This window comes from Pipistrellus kuhlii, unplaced genomic scaffold (assembly GCF_014108245.1).
Source record: "Pipistrellus kuhlii isolate mPipKuh1 unplaced genomic scaffold, mPipKuh1.p scaffold_m20_p_11, whole genome shotgun sequence".
Classification (NCBI taxonomy): domain Eukaryota; kingdom Metazoa; phylum Chordata; class Mammalia; order Chiroptera; family Vespertilionidae; genus Pipistrellus; species Pipistrellus kuhlii.
Window position 1 is genome coordinate 30,219,224 of NW_023425416.1, and position 15,461 is coordinate 30,234,684.

Consider the following 15,461-nt stretch of genomic DNA (forward strand, 5'->3'; position numbering starts at 1 on the left):
AATAATGACTTTTTAAAAAGAGAGGAAATGCATGGCTTTATTGGTTCCAATAGTAACCTAGTTTATAAGTGTCAGTCTTAGCAGTGTAATAACCATTTGAGAGTGAGAATTTTTATTCAAATCAGATTTTCCTGCAGACAAGAAAAAATGCATATCATTTTTAGCACAAAAGCAATCAGTCTTGCTGAAACTGGTTTGGCTCAATGGATAGAGCGTCAGCCTGTGGACTGAAAGGTCCCGGGTTCTATTCCGGTCAAGGGCATGTACCTTGGTTGTGGGCACATCCCCAGTAGGAGGTGTGCAAAAGGCAGCTGATCGATGTTTCTCTCTCATTGACGTTTCTAACTCTCTATCCCTCTCTCTTCCTCTCTGTAAAAAAATCAGTAAAATATATTAAAAAAAAAAAAAAAAGCAATCAGTTTTGTCTAGTGCACAAATCGATGGGGAGAGCTAAGGGACTTTGGATCCTTATCTTTTTAAAAAATATATAATTATAAATTCTTAAAACTCAAATCATCAAGAATATATTATCAATAAAATGTTGAAATCATAAAATGTAGCAAAGTGCATAGACCTCAACTGTGTTGAACAAGAGTATTTTCAAAGTTACAAGTTATTTTCTCTTAATGGTGATTAGAGTTTTCACAGGAAGCAGTTCTGAGGGGAAGGAATTCATTTCAAAGAAGAGTGGTACTTAATAAATTAGGCAGCCTATTACAGTTTAACAAGGTCACTAATTAATCTGAAAAGATAATACAATCATTTATTCATTTCATTCATGATAAAGAGAGAGGAAGGATGAAATCAAAGAACCAGCCAGTTCCACACCTTCTAGCCAAAAGTTTAAACCAACAATTTTCAATCTTTTTCATCTCAGCACATAAACTAATTACTAAAATTCTATTGTATTATACATAAAAAAATATTACATTTTTGGCCTGACCAAAAAAAAGAATAATTTTGATTCATTCACACCAGAGAGCTATTGCTGTTGTTAGTTGTAGTTGTCTTTTAATTTGACAATCTAAGGGAAGAGAAGTCAGTATCCCTGACTAAACAGATATTGCATGTTTTAAAAATTCTTATGGCATTAACAGTCAAAAATTGCTGTTTTAAACATTAAACCTTCAGAAGTTAATGAGTAGGAAAACTGATATTTCAATTTCTCTTCATTCTTCCTTAGGCACTCTGGTGTGAATAAGATGCAATGCAGCTTAATAGAATATAAAGAAAAATAGAAATGCATCTATAATCCACAATTTGAATATTTAACACCTACAAAATAAAAACTGTTGAAAAAATTCAGGACTATTCCTATAAAATATTAGGCAGAAAGTAAATGTCAGTCACAAAGGTTTCCTAAAAGACAGAAGTGACTGCTTTTAATTATAGTTAATACGGAACAATTGGAAGCTACAAATAGGTTATCGAATTAAAGAACATCTTGGTATATTGTATGCTACCAAGTCAATCTCCTCTCTACTTCAGAATTAAAAATAAATTAGAAAGTTCTTCCTCCTGAAAAGAATCTTCCAAAATATTCATGTGTAGCCACTGAATGTGCTGGCATAAATTGCTAACTTTTTGATGTAAGTACACAAATTCAACTTAATTGTTGCCAGTAATCCAAAGGCCAGCATTCAGTTAACAATGATTTCTAAGATATTCCATTAAATGTGAAAAGAAACCAAATTTCAAAAAGGGATTTATTTTTGCAACAGTTCTTTCCTACCAACATGAAATGAGAATTTTAAATAAAGTCACTAATTAAGTCTTATTTCTAACTCTCCCTTGTTGTCTTTTTAAATTCTAATGACTTAATGAGAAAAAAAAGGTTATTTCTCTTCAGCATTATAAGCATGAACAGAATTCCTCAGCTCACACTGCTTTACCACTGAAATATCAAAATCAGGTAACAGAACACTAAGTGGAGCTCAAGATTATACTATCTAAGAGAACAAACACTTCCAGTGCTCTTAGTATAGAGTGGCTTGCTGAGCTTTGTTCTAATACAGTTACAGAAATATACATGATGATTATATCAATTAGTTTTTTGTGAATAGGAATGTTTCTAAATTCCATAAATATACCATACAGCTTTTTCAACATTCTACTGAATTTCTTTCAACAACTAGCTTAAAATCTCCACTTTCAAAGTTGTTCTATTTTACAAATCTGTACATAAATTTAATAATTCAGAAACTTTAAAAAGCAAAGTTTCAGTGACAAATCACAATAAGAGGGGAAGCAACATACTATAAATCAATTTATCAAATTTAGGAAGTCAATATAAAATTTACAACTCAGGAATAATGTCAAAGAAAAACAATGGAGCAGGACACTCAGAAAATTAGTCCTTCCAAGTCCTTCCACTAAAACAATCCTTAGCTGGCAAGAACTGACAGAATCAACTCTGGAATCAAAAACTTGAAGCAACCAGGGAATTGCTAAAAAAAAAAATAATAATAAAAAAAGATGGCTCAATTTCAATATGAAAGCATTGTGAAATTTTTGTTTACCTGTCTACTATTTCCCATTCCCCAAACAGCAGTGTTGGCTGTACAGATAGAAGCTTATATTCCTGGTGTAGCTTACTGGTTGTCAAGGTTTTGTTTTTAAAATATTGCAGTTGTGTGTTTTCACCTGTCTGGCAAGTCCCTAAGGAACTGATGCAGAAGCTACATCTTTATTTTACAACCCCATCCACCCTAGAGTAGTTTTCAGAGCGTCTACTAAAAGATTAAAAACATATACTAGCAGTCCAAGGACAGAAAACAGCAGATACAGCTAAAAGACTGGGAAGTAAGAGGCTACAGTAGAAGTTTCTTAAGGAAATAAGGGCTTGGGGGGGGGGGGGGGGGGGGGCGGCGCATTACATACACCATGGAAACCAGAATTTGACCATGCTAGCACCTTAATCTTGAACTTTCTAGCCGTGAGAAACTGTGAGAAATAAACTTCTATTGATAATAAGCAGCCCAGTCTGTGGAATTTTGGAGCAGCCCTAACAGATCAAGACAACAAACTTACCTCAAACAAGCGTAAGTCAGCAGGAACTCTGTCCCCAACAGAAAGGCAAACTGTATCACCTGGAACCAAGTCTCGTGCAAGTGTATGTTCCAATTTTCCTTCCCGCACACTGTAACATGAAACAGAAACAACCATGGCTAAAAAGGAAAGCCATGCCATTTTATTTTAAAAGGTGATTCCGGTGGGCTTGCCTGCATAAGAATAATCATCTGAGTCTGTTTGTGCAGCACTGTACCAACAACAGTGCTTAGTGGACGTGGGCAAAGGGGAAGGAAATGGGGACATCTGTAATAGTGTCAACAATAAAGTTAAAATAAACAAATGAATAAATTAATGTTTGCAAGTCAAAAAGCCTATGTTTAAAAATAATAATAAACAAGTCTGAGGCCACAATGTATCATTGCATTAGTCACATTCAATTTCTATTTTTAAGAGTAGAAATTCGTATCAGAGACAAAGATCATACCAATGGCATTCTGGTGGCATAAGTTTACTCAGTTCTTCAAGAGACTTTTCTGAACGATATTCCTATTTAAAACAAAGAAACAGGACATAATATTAAAATATTTTTAATAAAGAAATGTAAATATGTATTTTCCTAAGTGCACATTCTATATTAGCTTTAATTAAGTGCTGATCATAATCGGTATTTTAAAATTTCCCAACTGTTATCTTTTCCTTTATTTGCAATTATATTCTGCACATAAAAGCTTGTCTCTTATTAAATAATGTTAGAGTGACAAACAATTTTGATTATTAAATATTCCAATTTTATATTTTAATGTTAGTGTACAAACCTAAGGTCAAGTTATTTATAAGAAAATGAAGAAAACTGATTAGTATAACCAGAGTATATAATTTTCAGTTATTAAAAATTAAGATCATTGAGTCTCATAATTAAGATAATTTTACTTTTAGTGTTTAATAACCAAAAGAGTCAAGACAACCTCAAGCAACATCTGATTTTAGGATTTAGGTCCATGCTAACTGCAAAGATTTATAGAATAAGTTTGCTTGGTTTCAGCCACTGCATTTATTAAAGCGAGTAAACACTATCTTTGTGTAAAATTCCATGTTGACTATGTTAAAATTGCAATTTGCTTGTTTGTTTTTTGAGGGTAAGGACTCTCTATGTACCAAAACAAGCTACTAAAGTCTTCCATATACAGTGATAAAACTGTAAGAATATTTCTGAAGAAAGTCACTACATATGTGACATAGCATTAATAAAGATGCAAGAGGGTTCCAATAATTGATCCAGTGGGTTATACCACCCACATGACTGAATGATAGTTGCCTTGAATGATGCCTAGCTTGGAATGACATCTGTAAGAATAAGCAGTTCCTCCCTCCCTAGGGCTACTTTTCTCTTAAGCAAGAGGATTCCCTAGAGCCCTAGATGGTTTGGCTCAGTGGATAGAGCATTGGCCTGCGAACTGAAGAGCCCCAGGTTCGATTCCAGCCAAGGGCACAAGCCTGGGTTACAGGCTTGATCCCCACTGGGGGATGTGCTGCTTCCAGTGATTCTCTCTCATCATTGATGTTTCTCTCTTTCTCCCTCTCCCTTCCACTCTGCAAAACAAACAAACAAACAAAAAACACACAAAAACAAACAAAAAAAAACCCCAATAAAATATATTTAAAAAAAAGAGTGTTCCCTAGAAACAGAATCCCTGACAGTTGACTGATAGAGCTCACAAACTTGTTGTAGATAATCTAATTCCAAATGGTTTTTCTACACAGGAATTCTATAAAATTAATAAACGTATTAAATTAGATATTACTATTGTATAAGATGACAGTAAATACCCAAGTAATAAATCATAGATGTGAAAATAACCACAATCACTTAAGACTCAAAACAACATGAACTTCAAGATTATGATATATTACATTTCCCTCTCAATTAAAATAATCCTTATAATCTTACTTAACATGCTTTAGAATTTTTAGTTAATAATGAGACTTGTCAACATTGTTCTCAGAAGGTATCAGCTATTTAAATAAACATAAAACTAAGCCTATGTTTTTATGTATGCTTTTACTTAAAAATAAAAATCCTGAAATTACCTCCACATTATTCACATTAATTTTTTTTTTTTAAGTTCCTTTTCGTAGCCCAACTGACATGGTTCAGGGGTTGAGCAATGACCTATGGACCAGAAGGTTGCAGTTTAATTACCCGTCAAGGAGCATGCCTGGATTGTGGGTTTGATCCCCAGTGTGGGTGTGCAGGAGGCAGCCAAGCAATGATTCTCTCTGATTATTAATGTTTCTATCTATTTCCCATTCTCTTCTTCTCTGAATCAACAAAAAATATATTTAAAAAAAAATTTAAGTTCCTTTTTGTATATTTTATTTACTGTTTCAATATCTATGCTAAGCAGAGAGTTTGATCAAGATCAGAGTATCCCTTCTACACAGAAATAAGAAATTTAAACTTTGGTCAACTTTTTTAAAATGGAAAAACATTTTTAAACCTATTGATGGATATGCATCTATTACTGTGGTTTTGTTTCCATCTGCTTCAGCTGTCTATAACACCATCAAATAAAAACTAGATTTTCTTCATGCCACTACCTAAATCAAAGCAGTCAAATTAGTCCCACAGCCGAAACCGGTTTGGCTCAGTGGATAGAGAATCAGCCTGCGGATTGAAAAGTCCCAGGTTTGAAACCAGTCAGGGGCATGTACACTGGTTGCGGGCACATCCCTGGTGGGGCGGTGCAGGAGGCAGCTGGTTGGTGTTTCTCTCTCATCGATGTTTCTAGCTCTCTATCACTCTCCCTTCCTCTCTGTAACAAATCAATAAAACCTATTTTAAAAAAAAGAAAAGAAAAAGAAAAAGAAAGAAAGCTAAGCATTAAAAAAAAAAAAAAAAAAAAATTAGTCCCACAAATTTCCCAGGAGAGTTGTTTCTGAAATTATCTCATAAATAAATTAATTGTTGTGACAAACATTACCATGACCTATTAACTACAGATTCTGCCATAAGTTACCTTAATTTTTAAGCAAATAAATAAAATGTCATTTTCATGTGGGCAAAATAGGCTAACTACTCACCTGAACAAAGGCAACTGTAACGACGATAAGTATTGCCTAAACAAAACAAAGAAACATCCTTTTAAATCACACATTAGAACGTCAAAAGTAACTATTAATTGTATTTATTTTTCTGACTCTATCTGCAGGACCAAGATACTAGACACTAAATACTGAGATGAACTGGGAAAGAAATCACAACTTTGCTCTGCCCTATGAGGAAAAACGGATAAGTGGCTTGCTTCCCCACGGGCAGCTTCCCAAACTTTCTGATCTCAGGATCTCTTTATGTTCTAAAAATTGACCTGATTTTATTTATGTAGGTTATATCTACTGGTATATGTCATATTAAATACTTTTTCAATTAGTTTTAAAATTTCTACTTATTAATTCATCTAAAATTAACAAACCTATTACATGTTAACACATCACATTTTTTATAAAAAAATATATTTCCACCACAAAAAATTGTGAGGAAAGTGGTAGTTTTCAATTTTTTTTTATCTTTAATGTCTGACTTAAGAGAATGCTGTATTCTCATATATTCTTCTGCATTCAATTTTTTATACTATGTTGACTAGGCCAAAGTATATAAAGAAACTCTAGCCTCATACATATTGTTGGGTAAAGGAGGAATATTTTAAAAACTTTACCAGACTATATTGTGTATAGTCTTCTTTCTACTATAACAAAATTAGACAAATGTTAGCTATGTAAAAGTAAGGTGCAATGTAGAATATAAAACAGTATCAATGAACTTTTCATAACCTGTTCCCTTGCATTTTGAATTGATCTTTTATCACTAAAATTTCTCTAACATCATGCTGTAGTAATTTACAAAATATTGATTTACTTGCTTATTCAACTCATTCAAATGTTGACACATTTCATAATAGTAAAAAAAAAAAAATCACACTCACTGAACCTTACTAATCTCAGAATAAAGTCTTAATATTGGGAAGCTATCTAGCACACAGTAATGCATAAAAATTTGGCAAAATTCTAATTATCACTTGAAAGTTTGAATTTATCACTGGCAACAAATTGTCAGCTGTTTTTCTTGAAGTGGAAGGATCACTTTATTCACTTTCAGAAAAAATATGCGTTATCCTAGTTTTAATACCAGTTAGTCTATCAATCATTCTTTCAAGTAAAAGGCTAGTTCAGCTCACCATACTCACTCTCCCTCAAGATAACCACTATACTTCAATATACAAAAGTTCTTTATGCATACTTGCCATTTTATTACACGAAATATTAAAAATGTATATATTGCAAGTGTCAAGTTTTAATAAAATTAATTTTTACTGTTTTATCAAAAACATTCCTTCGAGAAATAAAAGAGAACAATGACCATTAGAGAAGTTTGGTGCCATTATTTTGATTTAAGCCAAGGTTCTAACAGTTTTATCCACCATTGCTTTTGTACCACTGGCTTAAATATCTACAGTGAAAAGAAAAATGTTTTAGTATTATGAAAAAAGTTGTATATGCTCCCTAAAAGGGCTGCAAAGACTCCTGTGGGTCCCCAAGAAAGAGTTCAAAAATTGCAGTTCTACATTAATTTCTACTGTGTTCTTATGCATAACACACTTGCTTTATTCAATGATTTTACTTGCTAGAAATTTTAATATTACAGTGAAACAAGAGGCATTAAAAAAAAAGATGAGAAAACTTTCCAGCTGAAAATAAAATTTTACATAGTGAATACAGTGTGCATTGTTAAATCATACTTTTTAGTATCATAAGCATGAAGCTTTAGTTCACAGCTAGTCAAAATGTACTCTCAATTGGAAAATAAAAATAAATTAAAAAATGTAACTGAAAAATTATTATAAAATATCTGTATCTGTGAAATTACCAAATTGGTAAATAATTCTCATGTGCCAATCACTAACCCTTGAACACTGTTTGAGATTACTGCAACTAAAAGCAAGTTGGAAACTAATGAAGACAAACCTGAGAAAACGCTAAGGCATTTCTCAATTCACTTTCCAAAATAAAAGCCAATCCTAATCCATAAGTAACTGACAGTTCAAAAAATATATATTTTTTCTTACCACAGTGATACTGACAGCATCATCAAACTGATGCATTAAAACACTGATGACTGCAGAAGCCAGAAGCAGCATAATAAGGGGATTTTTAAACTGAAAATGAAAACAAACAGCATTTCAACAGTTTTGTATGAATGATAGTTGTGTTCCATCACTGCAAACGCTTAAAAAACAAACAAACAAAAACTAATGAGGCATAATTAGAAGCTTATGAGTCTACATTTAGTTTATTTTGTATATCTCTTCAATTAACAAAAAAGGTTACACTTAACTTCATTTAAGTCATCACTTTATAAAAATCTTCCTTTCAGAAAAAAAAGAAAAATATCAATACCTAAAACTAATTAATTATCTCCCTGGCTGGTGAGGCTCGGTTGGTGAGAGTGATGGCCAGTACACCTAAAGGTGGCCAGCTGGATTCCAGGTCAGGGTACATACCCAGGTTTTAAGTTCGATCCCCGGTAGGGGCATGTATGAGAGGCAGGTGACAGATGTTTCTCTCTCACATCGTGTTCTCTCTCTCTCTCTCTCTCTCTCTCTCTTCTCTCGCTCTCTCTCTCTCTCTCTCTCTCTCTCTCTCTCTGTCTGTCTTCCTATCTCTTGAATCAATGAAAAGCATGACACCACTTACAGGCTCAACAAATGCCTGCAAAACAACAAATTATGTTTTCTGTAAAGGAGTAACCTAATGCTTTATGATTGACAAGTGATATTTACTATTAATTACTGTTTATGCTTAACTATAATATATTATAGGCACTGTTTCATTTTGTTCTTACAGCAATCCCATGATGCAGGTTAAAAGGCATTAAAAATTGTCTTTACTTAAAAAAAAAAAAATTGTCTGTCTAACCTTACTAGTGGAAAATCGGCCATAGGATTCTTGTAGTTTTTCATACTAACATAACTTGTCATCAAGGTAAGAAAAAAAATCTGACAATAAATTTTTCTGAAAAGATTAAGCTACTGATATAATGTAATTAAAAACAGCTATCACCTATTGATAGCTTACTACCTCCACTATTATCCCCATTTTATAGACAAGGCTCAGAGGATAGTAAAGATCATACATATAGTATAAATAAAGGTGAAATATGTACCCAGGTGATCTGAATTCAAATTGTCAATTACTTTTACTAATTTTCTAAGATGGTTATATTCAAGTTTTTTCTAAGATGTCCATATTACTTTAAAAAATGTTAGCATTCCTAATATAAAAAAAAAGGTGTAAATTAGACATCTGCAAAGGAAACTACTATTAACAGTTTCTCACCTGAGAAATATACTTCTTCCACAGTGGCTCATCTTCACTGATATCAAATTCATTCCAGCCATGGAAGGCTCGCCTATGATTTACTTCACATTTGTTTAGACCATTCTGAAGATCAGCCTATCAGATTTTACATATGAAAGTTATTGAAAATATTAGCAGAGAACAAAAGAAAGAAAAATACAAGAGAATATCTACTGTGTGCCCTGGCCATTTGGCTCAGTGGATAGAGCGTTATCCTGAAGATTGAAAAGTCCCAGATTCGATTCCGGCTAAGGGCACATGCTGGGATTGCGGGTTCCATCTCCAGTGGGGGGTGTTCAGGGGACACCCCATCAATGATTTTCTCTATCATTGATGTTTCTATCTCTCCGTCTTTCTTCCTCTCTGAAATCAATAAAAATAGTAAAAAAAAAAAAAAAAAAAAAAAAAAAAAAGAGAGAGAGAGAGAGAGAGAGAGAGAGAGAGAGAGAGAGAGACAGCGAGCGCGAGAGCGCCCTAACTGGTTTGGCTCAGTGGATAGAGTGTCGGCCTGGGGACTGAAGGATCCCAGGTTTGATTCCAATCAAGGGCATGTACCTTGGTTGCGGACACATCCCCAGGAAGGAGTGTACAGGAGGCAGCTGATCAATGTTTCTCTCTCATCAATGTTTCAAATTCTCTATCCTTCTCCCTTCCTCTCTGTAAAATAATCAATAAAATATATATTTTTTAAAAAGTATCTACTGGCATTTATAGGAACTTCTACAACAGTCAGGTCTAATTTATGCGGACAGAAAGCATATCAGTGGTTCAGTGGTTGCCTGGGGCCAGAGATATACAGTGGGAGGGATTAACTGCAAAGGGCCATAGGGGAAGAGTTTGGAGAGTGATGAAAATGTTCTATATCTTAATTGTGGGTGGTTATATTTGTCAAAATGCAAACTGTACACTAAATAAGGGTATGTTGTAGCTTATGTAAATGATACCTTAAAATTTTTTTTTATGTAAACAACAAGTTAGCCAGTTTGGTTCAATGCATAGAGCACCAGCTTGTGGTCTGAAGAGACCTGGGTTCGATTCCAGTCAAGGGCACATACCCTTGATTGCAGACTTGATCCCTGACTCTGGTTGGGGTGCACATGGGAGGCAACCAATCAATGTGTCTCTCTCACACCATGTTTCTCTCTCTCTCTCCCTTCCTTCCTCCCTCTCTCTCTCTTTCTCCCTCCCCCTTCCCCCTTCCACTCTCTCTAAAAAAATCAATGGAAAAATATCCTCCAGTGAGGATTAATAACAACAACAACAAAAAATAGTTTTCTATGGGGAAAAAGAATACAAACCAGCCACTCTTACAGAAAGTAAAGTATTACTATATCCTAACTGGCTTTTTTGCTTTCATTGTTGTTTTCTAGAATTAGTTTCTCCAAAAGAACAATCAATGAGCCATAATGACCTTCTGTGTTCTTTAAGTCTATTAAAACCCTGAGATTAGTAGTATTAACTTTGCCCTTACACTATAATTATTTCAGGCAGAAAATTTGTGGTTCCTAAATTACTCAAAATAATGAAGGTAAGATGAACTGGTTCTTGGGATATTTTATGTTCTATGAATACCACCTATATTCTTCAGCCACTGTCTCTCATGATTCATTACTGTAACTATCATTTAAAAATTAAATTACTTGTACCCCTGAAATAGTTTCTCTGGCCCAAGTTTATAATACAATCCAATAAAAGAGTCTTGCAAAAGTGAAATATATTTAAAATAAGTAGTTTTAAAACAGAATATAAATACAACAACCAAAAAAGAATGCCATCAAATAAAGAAATAGCCAATATTTTTAATGCCATAACTAAAATATATAAATTTTTAAGGAAAAATAAAAAATATTCTTTTCTTCATGTTTCATTAGATTGTGTTTTTCCAAATTAGAGATTAAAATTTATTAGCTTTTACTTTACAAAACATTTAAAAAGATTAACTCCTAATTCTACTTACGTTAATAATTAAAGTTTATTTTCCTAATCCAACTAATCCTTACACAGTACTAATAGTCCTGGGTAATGCTAATGATCTAGACAGGCACTGTCCAAGCAGGTATTTAAATTTCAATAAATAAAAATTACATAAAATGAAATTCAGCTCTTCCCCTAAAAGAGCCACACCAAGTATTCAATAGTCTTGCTTCTAATTAGTGACTACTATGTTGGGTAACACAGAAGAGAGTACTTTTGTCATCACAGAAATCCTACTGGACAGCACTTATCTAGAGTCTAAGTGACTGACTTTACTAGGTGCTCCTTTCCTCCCCACCAAGCACTTACTTGCAGAATACTTGCAACTTCGCTGACTGGTAATTCACTTGCTTTTTTTGATGTCAACACAGGAATCATTGTCTCATTTTCACCATTAGGAAGTTTTTGAAAACGTGCAACCTAGAAAATCAAACCAAAGGAAAAATACTTGCAAATACCAAACATTTCTAATGCAGTCTAGAACAAATAAAAATTCAAATGTTCACAGCAACTTATTTCCAATTAGAAAAAAAAATATTAATAATGAATATCTAGTACTAAGATAATTTTATACTAACCATGTGCTGATTTTTCCAGAAAGCACATTTTAAAAATTAGTGTTAGCTAGAACACAAAATAAATTTCACATTAAATTTAAAAGATGGTATTTTTACACCAATGTAATGAGTAAATAAAAAGTAAAATCCCGTCCAGCAGATCTTACTGATTCCCTGTTGTTAGAATCCTATAAATTCATTATGTTTCATACAAGGGACAAGGGACAGCTAAACATTCTCCATTTAATTACTCCTGCTGGTCAGTTCATTTCTTAACTCTCCAGAAAGGTCATCTAGCTACTTGAAGCACCATGACAGCAAGTCAGACTTAAAGTACCACAAAAGGGGAAAAACAAAAAGCAAAAGAGACCATACAAGCAGAGGATGCACAAACTAGTGAAGGGGCTGCAAACAAGCAGAGCAAGTCACAGAGTTGATGGTAACCCTCACCTACATACCCAGCTTCATAAGTATATATTTGCTCTAGAATACAGAGTAGTTTTAAGTTCTAACCATACCACTGCAAAAGATAAACAAACAAACAAATAAATAAATAATAAAAATTTAAAAATTACAATATTTGTGCACAGGGAGATACCATATGCTTTTTATTATGTATTGCAGCAATTTTCAACCTTTTCCATCTCATGGCACACATAAACTAATTACTACTATTCTGCAGCACAGCAAAAAAACATTATATTTTTGCCAATCTGGGAAAAAATATATGTAATTTTTATTCATTCACACCGGTCAGCTATTGTGTTGGCTGTTATTAATTTTTGACAACCTAAGAAAAAAGAGGTTAGTGCCCCTGATTAAACAGTTAGGTACTGCATGTTTTAAAAACTCTTGCAGCACACCAGTTGAAAATTGATGGTCTATGGTACTAAGGTTTCTAACAATGAATTAGTAACCTCTGTTAAGGGAAATACTGTAAAGAGGTTACCTTCCACACTGAAACTGGAAGTTCCAGAACATGGACAAAAGAACAGTGGGACAATCAGGCTCCAATGTAGACCAGCTCTTAAATATTCCTCATTTGGCAAATTAAAAACTACCACAATCACAAGTCATGTTTATAATCACAATAATAAATAATATTTTTCTCCCACACTTAAATGCCTGGGAATGAAACAGGATTTTCAATGCTATTATTATATGTTTGTATCCAAGAGCAAAAGCTCATTCTAATCCATTTTCAGTAGAGCAATACAAATAACAACCAAAAAAAGGCATTTACCTCTGGAGACAACAGGGATCACATACAAAATAATCAACTTGTCCCCCCCAAAATTTTTTTTACATTCTTATTCCTAAAGAGAACTATAATTTTAAAAATTATATTACTAAGTTATTTTAATTATTAAAAAAAATAAAAACCTGTTCATTGTTTTTAAATAGTAAGGAACATGAAAAGATTTAATATAATAAGCCCAACTCCACAATCCTACTGCCCAGTAGTAACCTCTGTTAACTATTTTCTGTGTATACTTCTAGTCATTTTCTACGCAGGTATGTTTGTTACAAGCTTATTTTTCTGGTTGCTTTTAAATTACAAAGGTAACCACATAACTAGAATTTTCTTTTTTCATTCAATTCATCTTGATCTCTCTATTTCACCACAGATACTGATCTGCCTCCTTTTTATTAGCTCACTGAGCATTTTAATATATAGTAGTACTTCAATTTAACTGATCCCCTCAATGACAGGATCAAGATAGACTTTTTCCATGGTTGGACGGACAGAGATGGAGCACTGGAAACCCAGGGACCTATTTCCACCCAAATAAACTTTGCCACACCACAATTTCTCATGCATGGGTCCTTGGAATGCTTTCCTCATGATCCTGTGAAAGAGCCTGATTTCCACCAACAACATTATAAAACTGTTAGGTGTTTGTAAATTTTATTCTCACAGCTATTGCAAATTGCTCTGCAAAAAGATTGTGTTATATAAACTCCCAATATCTGTCAAGAGCTTCTATTTTCCTTGCAATCTAGCCAAAAGTAAGCATCACTACATTTTAAATATCCTTGCCAGTTTGATAAGTATGAAATGGTTATTTTAATTTACTTTTTTTTTATTACTAAGATTGAACACCTTTTCATATATCTTTTGCCCATCTGCAACCATGGGCAAGGAGCACCCTTGCACAAACTTTTTTGCTTGTGCAAGTACTGGTATAGGATACATTCCTAGTATTCAGAATACAGAAAGAATCTTACAACTCAACAAAAAAAAGCAAATATCAAAATTACAAAAAGGGAAAAGATTTGTATAAAAATTTATCCAAAGAACATGTGAAAGGGCAGGGTAGGCTAACTCCTCGAAATGAGAGGGCAGGGCGGAACTCCTGATCCTCCATTTTGTGTAACTGGACCCTAGCCCTCACCAAACCAATCGGGGTCAGCCAAAGCAGTGACATCACCACCCTTATAAAACCCCTTGATCTGTTGAAGCTCGTGTTCTTCCACCACGCTGATGTCAGTGTGAGTGGGACAGAGCCCATGCTAGCATGGAACAGGCTTTCTGCTATTGCATCGGACTCAGCTCCCTGGTGGTCTTTGGGGGTCACGAAATCTGGACGTAACACATGCAATAGCCAATAAGCACATGAAAAGATGCTTGATATCATTAGTAATTAGGAAAATACAAATCAAAACCACAACATGATACTATTTCATACTCCCAAGAGAGCAATTAAAAACCACACACAGAAAATAACAAATGCTAGAGAGGATGTTGAGAAAGTAATTGGAACTCTCAAACATTGCTGGTGGAAACGAAAATGGTGCAACCTCTGTGGGGGTTCCTCAATAAACTAAACATATAACCCAGCACTTCTAATCCTGAGTATACACCTAAAAATCTGAAAATGTACATTCACACAAAAAACCTGTCCATGAACATTAATATCAGTATTATCCATATAGCCAGAAGATAGAAGCCAAATGTCCATCAAATGATGATGAATAAATAAAATGTGATATGTCAATACAATGGAACACTATTTAACCAGGGAAAAAAGATATGATACATGCTATAATGTGATTGAATGCTGAATAGAAGAAAGAAGTCATTCAAACATACAAGGTCACACATGAAATATTCAGACTAGGCAAATCCACTGAGACAAAAAGCAAATTAGTGGTTGCTGGGGCTAGGGAAAACAAAGAATAGGAAATGATTGCTAATGGATAAGGGGTTTGTTTGAAGGGTGATGGAAATGTTCTTTAATAAGATTAATGCACATAACCTTGTGAATATATTAAAAATCACCAACTGTGCACTTAAAATGGCAAATTTCATGGTATGTAAATTATAACTCAAAAAAAAAAAGGATAAAGATCTGCAAAATAATTTAACTCATGTTTTATCTCAGCAATACGGGAATTAGTATTCAGTCTGTAGTAGACTTTGGGTCTAAAATTATGCAACCATACGGGACCGGTTTGGCTCAGTGGATAGAGCATCGGCCTGTGGACTGAAAGGTCCCGCGTTCA

The 15,461-nt window shown here is 33.8% G+C and overlaps 1 protein-coding gene across 3 annotated transcripts in view; it reads right to left on the reverse strand.

The window, feature by feature from the left end:
• Positions 1–15,461, reverse strand: part of ATP2C1 (ATPase secretory pathway Ca2+ transporting 1) — a 100,595-nt gene that overhangs the window by 49,910 nt on the left and 35,224 nt on the right. For all 3 annotated transcript variants that reach the window (XM_036431495.2, XM_036431497.2, XM_036431498.2), the window contains 6 exons: positions 11,707–11,817; positions 9,403–9,519; positions 8,133–8,222; positions 6,094–6,129; positions 3,497–3,558; positions 3,031–3,139 (listed from right to left, as the gene is read on the reverse strand). In XM_036431495.2, coding sequence (XP_036287388.1) covers positions 3,031–3,139; positions 3,497–3,558; positions 6,094–6,129; positions 8,133–8,222; positions 9,403–9,519; positions 11,707–11,817 — 525 coding nt within the window. The remainder of the gene's footprint in view (positions 1–3,030; positions 3,140–3,496; positions 3,559–6,093; positions 6,130–8,132; positions 8,223–9,402; positions 9,520–11,706; positions 11,818–15,461) is intronic.